The sequence below is a fragment of the Tamandua tetradactyla genome, chromosome 2, assembly GCF_023851605.1.
Source record: "Tamandua tetradactyla isolate mTamTet1 chromosome 2, mTamTet1.pri, whole genome shotgun sequence".
Classification (NCBI taxonomy): domain Eukaryota; kingdom Metazoa; phylum Chordata; class Mammalia; order Pilosa; family Myrmecophagidae; genus Tamandua; species Tamandua tetradactyla.
The window spans coordinates 197,562,629-197,578,077 of record NC_135328.1 but is presented as its reverse complement, the minus strand read 5'-3'; the positions used below and the strand labels follow the sequence as shown (position 1 = coordinate 197,578,077).

Below are 15,449 nucleotides of genomic sequence, written 5' to 3'. Positions count from 1 at the left end.
TGAAATCTTAGCATCATCACTACTAGCTTGAGTGACCTTAAATGCATTACTTAAACTCTCTAAGCCTTAGTTTCCTCAGCTGGAAAATGGAATTAAATGAGATATTGAATCTATCACCTCTGTAACACTGTGAGTTACTCAACATTTGTTAAGTTCTGTCGGGTGCCCAGCACTGTTAAGCTCTAGGAATCAAAGTCAAGTAGGCATGGCTACTAGCTTAATGAGGTACAGGGCCTTGTGCATGGGTAGGGGATGACCACAGACATACAGTTTCAGAAGATCCCTTACACATCACCCAGTGACAGCCCCCCTTTTTTTTTTACCCCACATCTCATCACCAAGTCCTGCTGAGTACACAACTTAAAACATCTTTCAAATCTATGCCTTCTCACCACTTTTACTACCACCACCTTGTTCCTGGCAGCAGCCTTCTGAATAATCTCTTTGCTGCCACAATTGCCCTCTTTCCTCCTTCCTGTCTGTTCTCTACATTGCCTGGCCAGAGTGATCTTTTATAAATCTTTCAATTACTCCCATTACTTTTTGGATAAAGCCCATTCTGCCAGAGCCTGCTAGGTCCTGCCTCTGGCCCAATTTGCCTCTTTACCCTGCCTCAGGGCTTGTACACATGCAGATCCCTCCTTTGAAAGAGATCCCACCCCTCTTCACCTGGATAATTTCCAGCTCACAAAGCACTTCTCCAAAACTGGGGCTGACCCCCACTTCCATCGTGGGCTTTCCCAGTCCTGTGAACCTCTCTTCTGAAACCCTTGTCAAAGTGGCCATTATACAATTATCCAATAGCAGGATTGCTCCTTGTATCTGTTTTTATTCATTATTGTGGCCCACTAGCACAGGCATAGGCAGTGCTTATAAATACTTGCTGAACAAACAAACAAGTCCTTTAGTATACAGATAGGACAGCAGAGAGAGGAAGCCACTTCCCCGTCACACAGCTGATCAAGAATTGAGGTCTTTTGACTCTCTACCTCAGTTATTTTTCTTTTCTTGTCTTTGTTTTTAGCCACCCAAATTCCCTTGTCCTCTTCTGTCCTCAACAGAGGACTTGAAACAATTTTGGATTCCTTCTTGGCTGCTGAGGTCAGGGACCTGCTCCTATTATCGGAACTTGTTGGAAACCTCCTGCTACTTGATACTCCAACAGAACATGATTAAGAATATCACCTGTGGGCATCAGGAGGCTCTGGAGAGAGTGAAACCCTTCGACATCCTCTTCCTGGTGGTAGGCCACAAGAGTGATCTGATGGCTGAGAGTTAAGGTGATACCAGGAGGGGGAGGAGCTGGCTGCTTCCTTGAGGGCTCACCATGTTGAGATTCAGCCAGAAGCAATAATAAAGTCTCTGAAGAAAGGGATCATGGGGCCAAACACAAGAGTAGTAGGGAGTGAAAAGCAGAGTCCCATTTCAGGCCATGCCTCAGGAGGCAGAGGACCAAGGCAGGGTAAGGCAGATATATACCTTTGCTGGTGATCCCTGGGTGGAACAGCCACCCTCCTGGAGACCCACGGAACACACACAATCCACAAGGGCTATGCTGGGCACAGGACAGGATGACACTAAGTGCCATTGAAGGACATGACCTTGAGGTCTGGAAGGGGCCTGGCTTACTCTGTAGGATGGGAAACATACTGGATTGGACAGACGAGCACTCAAGAATAGACAGCCACCTGCACATAGGCCTTTGTCCAAGGCTACTGCCATCCTTTCTGAGGGCCAAGGATGAACACAACTCTCTCCAGGAGTTCTAGGAAAAGCAGATCCAAAAAGGTTCTTAGACATATAACACTGCCCCAAACAAGATGCCTCTTTAGTCTGGGGCTCAAAATGTGAGAAGGTGACCACTATCCAATCCTTATGGCAGAAAAACTGGACTCAAACACCTATTGATGGTTATGGGCTCCCTTGCAAGAAAATCTCTAGGTTCTTCTGAAACACAGAAATGAATAATGTTGCTGCCATCTGCTGACAAGATAGCTACATTCAGTCTCACTTGACCTCTTCCTAATTCTCTCTGGAATTCCAAAGGCACCCTCTGTCTGTCGATATTAATAACTTCTTTATTCTGGAAAAGCAAACGAAAGTCTTATTCATATAAACACTGACATTACAAAGTAAAAAGAAAAGGACAAGGGAGAAGGAAACAAAATCTCTACAAATCCTGCTAATACTGTCTCACCAAACAGTACCATAATGCTTTGTCCCATATTCAATCACTTATATAATAAACCACAAATAAAATCTTCTCTGGAAGATACTTTGTTCCTCTTTGAGATGGCAGGGAAAAGGGACTGGAAGTTGGGGTAGGAGGCTTTTATTCTTTTGGCAGATCCTCTCAGTCATTATAGATATTGCTGCACTGTTAATAAAAAATATATGCTTCTCTGTAAAGCATTAAAAAAAAAATTCCATGGGTGAGATGGCTGAGGCCTCAGCTCAAGTATCTCCAAATACATTGTTGTCCATTCCCTAACCTTTCCGTGTGTTATTTCTTGGTTGTTTTCCGGATCAATGCCATTCTCTGGAAGGAGAGAGAAAAAAGCCAATTACATGGGTCAGAATCAGGAGCCTAAAGACTGGGACACCTGTGTGTAGCTAGCAGGCAGCATGGTCTACACTACAGGCTGAAGCTTTCAGGACCTGTGGTCATAGGGCAGCTCAGAGGCTCCTTCAAACCTGATAGCAGTTTGCAGGGCTCTAAGAGATATTTACATAGGCCAGCAGGCCCATTTCATTGATCAAAGGACCCAAGTGGTTATCGGTTAGCAAAAGAGCAAAAGGGATAAAAGCAGGAGAGGGTGACAGCCCTTGCTGTTTTGGGGATTGAGAGGAAAGACCATCAAAGCATGTGTTTTTTCTAGGCTCCCCAACCCCAATTTCTTCTTTCCTGGATGATGGAGAATATAAGGGGCTTCTATTTCAAACCTATTGCCACACACAAAGGGAGACATTTCGCACCTGATGATCCACAGTGAAGAGAAACTGAAGACCAACAACTTCCACTATAACCCACAGGGAAACATTCAGATCATGGGTTTTACTATTACCAACCACTGATGAAATTACTATCTCGCTTTGCTCACTTTTTTTAGCCAAGAGATTGTGCCAACATTCTATTTGTTGAATAAATAAACAGTACTGAAAAGAGAGCTGAGCCAAAGTGACAGACAATTGTCTAGACAGACTTCCTTCTAAAGAACATTATAGTCCTTTGGTTCAGGTTATTGGCGGGTGCCTTGCAGAGCTTCCTCTATGAGCTCTGTAAATATATCCACTCCAGAGACACCAGGCCATGGAAAAGCAAGGGACACTCACCTAGGCTGGCCTAGGTGCACCAGTGAAGCTTGGAAAAGGCTCACTTCAAATCAGAGTAGTCAATTAAATTAAGACAGCAAAGATAACAGCCTTGTCAAAAGGCTAAAACTGCAGTCAGGTTGACCAATGAGAGGGACAACCTGCTCCACAGTAAAAGTAGTGTTAGGTTCTCACACTGACCTCTTAGGTCTTTGTTAAAAGAGGCAGAACAGAGGAAAAGCTGGAAGAGAGGCCACCATATCTGGCAGAACAGCCGGAATGCTACCTCCCAGCACCAGAGCAGAGTATTTCTGCTTTCCTTAACTTGCTCTCTATTCACAGGGCCATATATAGTGTTCAAATCAGTAACAACGAAGGCAGATGTCATTAAGAAGGTGTGGAAGGGATGAACTCTGTCCATATTAGAAGAACCTAGAATCAGTAGCTTTAAGAGATGCCCGTCTGAGTTGAGAGGTAAAAAACAGATCCCATGTGGGAACAGTTCAGCACTAAGGAAATATCTGATTGCCTCCCATGGGCCTCTGCTGTCTCTTCCCCTTTCTGATCTTTGGTCAGAAGTTTGCTGTGTGGAAGAAGAGATAACTGCAATTGATGAGCATCCCTTTTGCTACAACTCAAGGGATCAGGCTTGACTGTCCCTGAGGCTCTGATGGCTCCTCACCTGTTTGTGAGCTTCTGTGGTGCAAGCTTTTTTGTAGGGTCGGATTTCTTCAGAGCCAAATCCTGGGATCCACATGTTCCACTGACGCTCTGCATGGAAGAGGCCAACAAAGAGATAAGGGGACCAGGCAGGGTAAGGAGTGTAACATGACCATAAGGCAAGGGTCAACGAGGACTAATCCGGGCAATGAAATGCACTCACACTTAACTCTACAGAGGGACCCTACGGAATACAAAAGGAAATCTCATGTGCCTTTTCCAAGGTTTTAAAGGACCCAAACAATTTGAGCTTCTTGCAAGAAAGCAGTAAATATGGGTGCTGAGCCCTCAGGTTTCCATGTGGCTCATCTACTCCACAGGAAATGAAAGTCATTAGTTCCTTCAATTGTCCTACTTCTGTGCTCAAAATAACCCCCTTCAAACCAAAAGGAAGATTAGGAATAGAAAGGCATTTCTAGCATTCTGTAGTACAGAGCCAATTTCTAGCTCTGCTGCTTTTCAGTTTCTCCATCTTTCAGGTGGTAATAACAACAATGTCTACCTCACAGGATGGCTGAGTGAATTTAATGACATAATGTATATAACGTGTTTAGCCTAGGGCCCAGAATAAATATATAGAGATGTGGATATAGATATAGGCATACCCATGTCCCAGTTTCATGTCCTTGTGCCACTGGATAATATCATCCCTGTAAGATTGTCAGTAGGAGTTTCCACAGGTTAGGGACTTTATTTTACTTTGTCAGTAATTGGCATAGCTACATGGCCCCATAAATCCACAAATAAAGGTGTACAGCAGTTTATGCAAACCCAATGCAAAATATCTTATACTTACACAAGGCTATTTAGGAAAAAATCACAATTCAAAAGGATTACTTTATCACACTCCGCTAGAGCACTGAAAATAGGATTTGTTTTGCAAAATTTGTTTTATCCCAGTCAGGTACTTATTAAAATCAAAAATTAGTGGTCTCAGATATGCTTTGTGTCTAATGCATAGTAAACATTGTGAATGAATGATTCATGTTTAGCTCTAGAATAATTTGATATACAGTGATCCTCCAAAATTTCTTTGAAAACAGAAAAAAATTATTTAGATTGAACTGGATAAATATGTGCTTTTGGGAGAAAATGCCCCAAATCTTCTATTAGCAATATTTGTTATCAGTACTTGGAAGTGAGACTGAGATTATTCTCTGATAATTAAACTTTACAATCAACACAAAGTAGATCAGAGAACAGATATTTAAAGTCATTGTGATGAGAGTGGCTACCATGCAAGTGTATGGATATATGTGTATTTAAGTATGTGTATCTATACATTTCACATATATGCATGCATATACATATATAATATAATATAAATATAATAGCAAAAACAATCATTTAATGGATAAAATACTTATTAAATGCCTGGTGCAAAGCAGTAGTGTGCAGAATATTGGATGTACATTATCTCGATTTTAACATTTCTAATGGAAAACTCTGTCAATCAGAATGGGAAGTGATTTGTCATTCAAGTGTGGAAAAATAGGTGAGAAGCAAACAGCAGCAGTATCCACCCAACCCAATAGGAGAGAGGTGTCAAGAGTTTATAGCCCCACTGGCAAGCTCATCCTTATTAGGGGCATGGGAGAGGATGTGGACCAGATCCGTATTGTGTGATGCTATTTATCACCAGTTCCCTAATTCCCCATTTTCTGATCCCATGCTCTCTAGGCAATCTTCTAATGATGATTTAGCTTCCATTAGGCGTGCTACAGAAATTTTTCTAGTCATGCAGCCTTTTGAATATTCAAACGTTTGTGATAATTATTTTTTACCTTCAATCAATACACTGGCATTCTGGCTTTATTTTCAATAACTAAAGTATAAAATAGGAAAGCTAAATTCTCAAAGTAATATAACCAACAATTGGGTTGGCTTTAAAATATGTCTGCAAATTCTTTGACACTCCTCACTTAAGAAATGGAGTATGTTCTTTTCTTCCCTTGAAACTGAACAAGTCTTTGATACTGCCTCAAGGTACAGAATTCAGCAGAAGGGTTACTTTATGACTTCAGAAGCTGGGTTAGAAAAGGTCACACAACTTCTACCAGGTGCTCATGGGATACTGATTCAGGGAGCCTTCAGTTGCCCTGTAAAAAGTTCAGCTACCCTGTGGCTACCATATGATGAGACCATGTGATAAGACCACAAAGAAAGAGAGAGTAAAAGATGCCTGTGGAGTCCCCAGGTGCTAGAGTGTTCCCAGCCCAGGCACCAGTCATGGAAGTGAAGCCTACCTTTCTCAAGACAATGTGAGATCCAGCTACCACCTAATTTAACCACATAAGAGACCCTTAGCTAGAAGTGCCTACCTGAGCTCAATCAACCTCCTGATTCATGACAAAATGATTGTTATTGTTTTATTTCATTTTTATTTTACTTTTTTTTTGGCATGGGCAGGTACCAGGAATCGAACCCAGGTCTCTGGCATGGCAGGCGAGAACTATGCCTGCTGAGTCACCACGGCCTGCCGATTGTTATTGTTTCAACCACTGTTTTTTGAATGGTTTGTTGCACAACAACAGATAACTGTAATATTGGTTTTCTGCTATTAATACCAGCAACATTAGCCAGAGATGTGTTATTTGCTCCACAAGACTATAAGTGCTTCCCCAAGCAATCCTTTCTTAACACTGGGAAGGAGGTTTTCAATAACCACTCATGGGCTAATCTGTACTGAATCCCTTGATAACTCCAGCCTCATTTTCTTGGCCTGTCTGTCTTTGCAGCAATACACCATTATTTTCTCTCTTTCAATCACAATATAACCATATGCAGAAGGGGGCTCATTCATTCCCAAGTGATTCTGATTATCAATGTTAGATAAGTTATCTTCCAGAAAAATGCAAGCCCAAATTTAGTATCTGTTAAGTGAAGAGGAAAAAAAAACAAGACTACAAAATGGTATGTATAATATGATTATAATTTTCTTGGAAAAAAGTATAAGTAGGCCAAAATATGGCAGGGAACCCTGAGAAAGTTTTATTTGAACAGTAATGACATAATAGTAGATATATTTCCTGAGCTCTTACTATATGTCAGGCCCTGTATCAGTCCCTTTGCATATATAACCTATAATTCTAGCAATTAACCTGTGAAGAGGATATTATGATCCTTGCTTTATAAATGAGAAAACAGGCTCTAAGAGAAATTAAAGAAGGATGAGGTGATACAGACAGGAAGTAGCAGAATCTGGTTTCAAAGTCCAAGCCTGGGCTCATTCACTCTGCCATAGATGGATTCCTCTTCTCTCTTCAATGCTCCTATTGAATACATAAATACATAAATCCCAGAGCCTAAAAGTCTCATCCTGACATGAGGATCCCTCTGACTATACATTCTCTGGCAGTCCTGGAAGGAACAGTAGTATTGATACCTCGGGGTGAAATAAGACCACATACCTAGATGCAACTGGACATCTTTCACCTCCAGGGTGCTGGACTTGCGATGCCGAGCAAGCTGGCAAGCTGCTGTCACTACACTTTCGATAAAATCATCAGCGATCTGTAGCAGCATCTGGGGAAGGCAAATGTGAGGAAGATAACCATGAGAGTAACATTGGCAGGGTAGGATCCTGTTGCTGAGACAACTGTTATCTGCCTGAATCACATATGTAGTCAGGCTTTCTATTAGAAGTCCTGGAATCAGCATTTGGGTTAAAGTAGGGAGGAGAAATGAAGAGAATAATAGAAATACACCAACCCATTAGCCAGGTCCAGTGAAACTGACACCATTCTGAGGATGTACTTTCTACCCATCAGGGATCAATTAGCCCAATCCATACTCCTCACATTTTCTTCTGAATCAGGTGGATCAATATAATCAAAACAAAAGTGGGTCAATATAATACCTCACTCATAGTTTCTGAAGACACTTTCATTATCTCCTTTAGTCATTAAAATAATCCCATGAAGAAAATGGGCCATGGATATTATCTTCATTTTATAGAGGAGGACATTAAGACTTAAGGAGACTAACTAGCTCATGGCCACATAACCACTAAGCAGTAGAACCAGGATTCTACTTGAGGATTCTGAGTCCAAATCCTAGGTTATTTCCACTTCACTATCACTATCACTGCTCTTGTATGAAGAACAAGAGCAGAATTCTGAAGCTAAAGATCTATATGAAACAACTGAAATTTTGATAAGTCAATACATTCCCCACAGCTTCCTCTGCTATGCAACAAAATCAAAGAAAAACGACAACCACATGTGCAGACATTTCTTCCCTGCTAGAACATAAACTTACTGCCATCTTTCCTACGGGAAACAAATGGAAACCATGTAAGGAAAGATTTCTGATTAAATATGACAGATCAACTCCAAAAATGACCTCCTCTCCCTTCTTAAACCTATTATGGAAAAAGAAAGACATTAATCCACAAAGACAGTAAGAACAGGAGAGAAAATCTTAATGCACAAGTGTTTTCAATAAACTTTGAAGTAAATTTTTGCTAAAGAAAAGACAGAGGAGAGTGGGAACTTAACTAGCAGATAGAAGCACAACACAAGTACTTATAGAGGAGACACCTATAAGATTTGCCCTTTGAAACCTATGAGAGATTCAGGATTTGGAGACGACATTTATTACAGAAGTTTGGGCTGAGGCATGGATCTAAAATCAGGGGGAAGTGACACTTGTTTATATACAGAGTAGTCCTCTCCACCCCCATAGTCTAAAAGCAGCCAGGTGACTTCTCCCCATATATGCCTGACTGAGAACACAGCAGGTTTATTTCCTAGAGAAACTGAATGGGAGTGGCTCTGGAACCTGCCAGCCACAGCAGATGGAGGAGAGAGACATAGGTCCTTTCTCCTGCATTCCTTCCAGAACGTCAGAAGCTAGGGGTAAATCTCCCAGATAGGAAACAGGAGAATTTTCCTCTAGAGATAAATAACAACTCTAGAGAAAAGACTTACAGATACTGACATTTACAGAATCCCCCAATAAGTAGGTTGGCTTGTGAACAAATTGTTCTGAAGTAAAACTTAGTAGCATTCTAGAGCCAGCTGAGATCAGCTCATAAAAGCCAATTATGCAGCCCATACACTTCCCCGCAAACAAACAAAAAACCAAAAAACAAACAAACAAACAAAAATTCAACAAATGGTGCTGCAATAATGGAATACTCACATGGAAAAAGAATGAAATGTAACCCTGGCCATACAGAATACAAAAAAAAAAAAAAAAAGGTAATTATGGACGTGGTGGGCCAGGCTTGTAAGCCTGGGGCCGACACAGCGTTCCAGACATACATGACCCCAGTGCTACTGGCCCATAGGGAAAGGGCAGAATTGGCCACAGAGGAGTTTATTCCTCCCCAACTATGACTTCCAAGCAGCAAGTAGGGGCCCTAATCTGCAGCTCTGGCAGCGGGCCATGCTTCCTGCTGCCTGGGGTGGATGCCACTCCAGATCTTTGGAGGAATAGTTACCTTCTGTTCTTTCATAACTGAGTGAGATAACTTTGTTGAATAAAGAAAGACCTTTATTAGCAGGGGGAAAAAAGCCAATTATGAGAACGACTTTCCAATTTTGCACTGTAACCATCATGTTGGTGGCTTAAAATAGGCCATGGCCTCTCTCTCCAGCCAACACAACAAGCAAACTCACCACGCTCCCCCTGTCTATGTGGGACATGACTCCCAGGGGTGTGGACCTTCCTGGCAACGAGGGACAGAAATCCTAGAATGAGCTGAGACTCAGCATCAAGGGATTGAGAATAACTCTAGAATGAGCTAAGACCCAGCATCAAGCAATTGAGAAAATCTTCTCGACCAAAAGGGGGAAGAGTGAAATGAGACAAAGTGGCAATGGCTGAAAGATTCCAGAGTCGAGAGGTTATCCTGGAGGTTATTCTTATGCATTAAATAGATAACACCTTTTTAGTCAAGATGTAATGGAGAGGCTGGAGGGAACTGCCTGAAAATGTAGAGCTGTGTTCCAGTAGCCATGTTTCTTGATGATGATTGAATAATGATATAGGTTTCAAAATGTGACTGTGTGATTGTGAAAACCTTGTGTCTGATGCTCCTTTTATTTACCTTGTCAACAGATGAGTAGAATGTATAGAATAAAAATAAATAATAGGGGGAACAAATGTTAAAATAAATTTAGTTTGAAATGCTAGTGATTAATGAAAGCAAGGGGTAAGGGGTATGGTATGTATATATATTTTTTCTGTTTTCGTTTTATTTTTCTGTTGTCTTTTTATTTCTTTTTCTGAATTGATGCAAATGTTCTAAGAAATGATCATGATGATGAATACGCAACTATGTGATGATATTGTGAATTACTGATTATATATGTAGAACAGAATGAGCATATGCTAAGAATGTTTGTGTTTCTTTCTTGTAATATATTTTTTAATTAATTTAAAAAAAAAATAGGCCATGGTGGGACTTTTACACCACAAAAAGAATTCTAAAAATCAGAGCCTTTCCCTCAAAGATCTGACTGTTAACATTTACCAGCATACCATTAGGCAAAGCCCATAATCAATAAACCCTGCTTCAAATCAACTTTTTAGTGGCTAATTCTTTAAGAATGGATAGCCAGGATCACCAGACATTTGAAGACATTTGCAATACTAAACAGAGACTATAAAAAACAAAAACAAGGAGCAAAAAAGGAAGTCAGGGGAAACATAGATAATGGGTGGAAAAGCAGAAAATGTCAAAAAGTATAATATCCTCAGAGAGAAATAAGAGAAGATATAACCATAAACTTAAAATAAAAAATGGCTTCAACTGAAGGGATACAGACTGTGCAACAGGACTAGATACAAAAACTCAAAAATGGACAGCACAATACTACCTAATTGTAATGTAATTATGTTAAAACACTGAATGAAGCTGCATCTGAGCTATAGTTTTTGTTTGTTTGTTTGTTTTTTATATATATTTTTTGTATTCTTTTTTTCTCTATATTATCATTTTATTTCTTTTTCTGTTGTCTTGCTATTTCTTTTTCTAAATCGATGCAAATGTACTAAGAAATGATGATCATATATCTATGTGATGATATTAAGAATTACTGATTACATATGTAGAATGGAATGATTTCTAAATGTTGTTAGTTAATTTTTTTTTTAATTAATAAAAAAATGGCTTCAAAAATATAGGAGCAATCAGTTAACAAGAAAAAGCTCTTGGAAATTAAAATTTTTACATCAAAAAAAAAAAAGTTAAAAGGTTTAGAAGATAAGCTCAGAGAAATTTCCTAGAAAGTAGAACTTAAAATTACAAAGAGACAAAAAAAGAGGGGAGGGGGGGAGAGAAAAGACCAAAAAGCCTAAGTGGATCAATTTAGAAGATTCAATAACCAACCACTAGTTATTCCAGAAAGAAAGAGCAAAGTCAATGGAGAAGATCAGGGGCAGGGGTGGGATGGGGACTGGGGGACAGGGAACGGGGAATTAATGCTAATGGATACTGTGCTGGTTTGAAAGGAAGTATGCCCCCTAGAAAATCCATGTTTTAACCAAAATCCCATTTCATAAAGGTAGAATAATCCCTGTTCAATACTGTATGTTTGAAACTGATAGATCATCTCCCTGGACGATGTGATTTAGTCAAGAGTGGTTGTTAAACTGGATTAGGTGATGACAGATCTCCACCCATTTGGGTGGGTCTTGATTGGTTTATTGGAGTCCTATAAAAGAGGAAATGTTTTGAAGAATGAGATTCAGAGTGAGCAGAGAATGCTGCAGCACCACATAACAGAGAGTCCACCAGCCAGAGACCTTTGGAGATGAAGAAGGAAAATGCCTCCCGGGGTGTTTCATGAAATAGGAAGCCAGGAGAGAAAGTTAGCAGATGACGCTGTGTGCCCTTCCAGCTGAGAGAGGAACCCTGACTGCGATTGCCATGTGCCTTCTCATTGAGAGAGAAACCCTGAATTTCATTGGCCTTCTTGAGCCAAGGTATCTTTCCCTGGATGCCTAAGATTGGACATTTGTATAGACTTGTTTTAATTGGGACATTTTCTCAGCCTTAGAACTATAAACTAGCAATTTATTAAATTCTCTTTTTAAAAAGCCATTCTATTTCTGGTATATTGCATTCTGGCAGCTAGCAAACTAGAACAGGTACAGAGTTTTTGTTTAGGATAACAGAAAAGTTTTGGTAGTGGATGGTGGTGATTGTAGCATAACATTGTGATTGTAATAATATCACTGCATTGTATTTTTGAAAGTGGTTAAAATGGGAAACTTTATGTTACCACAATAAAAAAATACAGAAGAAGAAATGCTCAAACATGAGTTAAAAAAATTGGAACCCTTCTACATTGTTGGTGGGAATGTAAAATAATACAGTTTAGTTCCTCAAAAGTTAAACATTGAGTTACTATATGACCCAGCAATTCCATTCCTAGTTATATACCCAAGAGAAATGAAAAGATACGTCTACACAAAATCTTATACATGTATGTTCCTAATTATATTATTCATCATAGTCCAAAAGTAGAAACAATCCTAGTATCTATTAACTAATGAATAGATAAAAAAAAATTATGGTATGTCCATAAAATGAATATTATTCAGGCATGATATTAATGAAGTATATTATTCAGGCATAAAATTAATGAAGTATTGATACATGCTACAACATAGATGAACTTTGAAAACATGGTAAGTGAAAGAAGTCAGCCACAAAAGACACAAATTGTATGATTACATTTTTGTCAAATATCCATAATAGGCTAATCTATAGACAGAAAGTAGATTAGTGTTGGCCTAGGGCAGAGGGACTTGAGGTGAAATTGGTCCAAGATTTCCGTTTGGGGTAATGAAAATATTTTTAAATTGAATATAGTGATGGCTACACAACTCTGTGAATATACTAAAAAACCAATGAATTATATTTGAATGAGTGAATTTATGGAATGTAAATTATATCTCAATAAAGCTGTTACCAAAACAAAAAACAAAACACAACAAAAAATCCCCCCCTACACTTTACAAAAAACAGCAAATATGTTTCCTCTGCTTGAAAAATAAAAATAACCAAGGAGTTACACTGGCTTTGTAACATGTATAATCTTTACCTTCTGTTAAATATTTCTCTGCAAAGTCCAAAAAAAAACCCATCAAGTAACAAACAAAAAATCCTAATATACAAATCATTCCAGAACTGAGGCACAAGTTTCTAGAATAAAAGCAGCCTCCAAGAACTCAGTAAATTGAATGAATAAAGACCCATACTAAAGCTCATTATATGAAAGTTCAGGACAGAGATGATAGGATCCTCAAACGATTGGTATGTGAAAAGCTTAAGATTTCTTAAGAAGATGGCATGGGATCTAAGAAACAAGAGCCTGACTGAGGTGGCATTTGTGCAAGTTGTCTAAAAATTAATCAGACCAGAAAAGGATGTAGGTTTTTGAGAGTGAAATCTCCAAGAGAAACAGAACAAAACAAAACAAAATAAATCAATAAATTATTATCAATAAATCTGGAAAACAGTTTTGATAGATATATAACAGATCTGATATAGCATGCAGAAAAAAAAGCTACAAAGAAAAGCAAGTAAACAAGGGTTATTATTATTTTTTTTTCTTTGCATTGGCAGGCACTGGGAATTAAACCCGGGTCTCCGGTATGGCAGGCAAGGTGGTTCATGCCGGCCAAACCACCATGGCCAGCCCAAGGGTCAATTATTAACTTCAAGAAAATGAGTTGTACAAGAAAAGAAAGGTAATCACAGACACTAGTTTGCTTTGTGGTGAATAATATTTATATAGTCAAATGCATATACTACCTTCTAAGAAGTCAATTAACTTTAGAGGAGTCAATGTAAATACTGACTTCTGAGTTAATAAAAACATTCTGACAAAATATACTGGAAAAATGAGGAGGGTTCAAAGCTGGTTCAGTGGTCAGAATGCCTGCCTTTCATGGGGAGACCTGGATTTGATTCCTGGACCATGCACCCTCAAAAAAAGAGAGAAGTGTGAGTGGTATAACAAAATTCTCATCTACTATAATAGGAAGTCAACAGACTATTGCGAAGGTAATGAATCAAAGAACATCTGTTTATTATTTAGAAATACAGATGATTATCTGTTTATTATTTAGAAATATGGAGGATTAACAGCTAAAATTTTTTAGTGATTGCCTTTGAGCAACAGACTTTGCCTTTTTGGACAGGCAAAAGCAGTCGCAGCTACTAGGTATAAAGTTCCAGGCAATCTCCTAGGTAATTTGTATAAATTATCTCATAGGTCCTCTCAACAACTTTATAGGTAAGGCAGAAGCTGAGGCTCAGAGTGCTTAAGTGACTTTTCTGTAGCCACAAAGTTGGCAAGTGGAGGTGCCAAGATTCAAGTTTAGATTTGTCTGTCTCTAAAAATCTGAGCTTGTAACCACTATGCTATTCTAGTTGTCAAGAACACTGTCTCTGAGGTACCCAGCCCCACCTTACCTCCTCCACATCTTCATCCAACTGCTCATTAGGATCCACTTCTCTTACTAAGTCTTGCAATTTCTTCTTGGTCAATACCTAAAGTTAACCAGGAGAAGACTTTTCAGTCAAGTTTAAGGAAACAAAACAACTCAACACCTCATAATGAAGTAAAGCTGTCAAATTGTTGGGTTTAGTTTCTACTTTCCAAAGAATTTACAGTCTGGCCTATCTGGTGGTACTGCTACACTCTCAAGACAGAAGTAGGCTGGAGAAAGGCAGAAACAGCAGTTTGGAAGAGATGCCAGGTCTAGCTGTCAGGCAGTTTATTTCAGCCTCATCTCTTTTTCTCACAGTGCCTCACCTTTTTTCCAACAGTGAACAATTCGCAATTCTCTGACCACCACAGATTGTACCATGCCTCTGTTGCATCTGAACATGCTCTTCCCCTCTTCTTCCTACCTGCTCAGCTTGTGGTATTTCCTTTCTAATGCCTTTCCTAGTCCACCAGAGAAAAGTGACCACTTCCTCTTTTGGCCTCTACTGTACTCTGTACACCCTTTTGTCATTGTGCATATTTACAAACTTGCCTATCTCTGACTTAAAAGGCTGTAAACTCCCTGAAAGCAGGGAACATGTATTCATCTCTGTATCACTAAATATCTGTTTAAGGGCTTAAGTATGTACAAGTACAATCCCTCTTTCATAGAAGAAATGTCATATTGCATATATATGCCATTAAAAAATGACCAAGACCTACACTAAAATACTAGCCATGGTTATTTTTGGGTGATGGTGGTGGAATTATGGGTTATTTATTCTCTACTGTATTTCTAATGTTCCTGACAAACACGTATAACTCTAGAAATAAGGAAAAAATAAACTAATTTAAACATAAGTCGCTTTTTATGAGGTCTCAGATTTATCTGTTCTTCATTCTACCTAATTACCTAATTCAAGCCTTTGCCATGTCTTCATTTATTACAAATGCCTGAGAATTGGT

The 15,449-nt window shown here is 39.2% G+C and overlaps 1 protein-coding gene across 3 annotated transcripts in view; it reads right to left on the bottom strand.

Annotated features, from left to right (window-relative positions):
• Positions 1-2,492: 2,492 nt before the first annotated feature.
• Positions 2,493-15,449, bottom strand: part of TAF12 (TATA-box binding protein associated factor 12) — a 48,777-nt gene continuing 35,820 nt past the window's right edge. For 2 of the 3 annotated variants that reach the window (XM_077150591.1, XM_077150593.1), the window contains 4 exons: positions 14,468-14,545; positions 7,443-7,557; positions 3,995-4,083; positions 2,493-2,539 (listed from right to left, as the gene is read on the bottom strand). In XM_077150591.1, coding sequence (XP_077006706.1) covers positions 2,504-2,539; positions 3,995-4,083; positions 7,443-7,557; positions 14,468-14,545 — 318 coding nt within the window. In that variant the 3' untranslated portion in view covers positions 2,493-2,503. Of the gene's footprint in view, positions 2,540-3,994; positions 7,305-7,442; positions 7,558-14,467; positions 14,546-15,449 lie in introns of all 3 variants that reach the window. The other variant, XR_013171133.1, reaches the window with a different exon arrangement.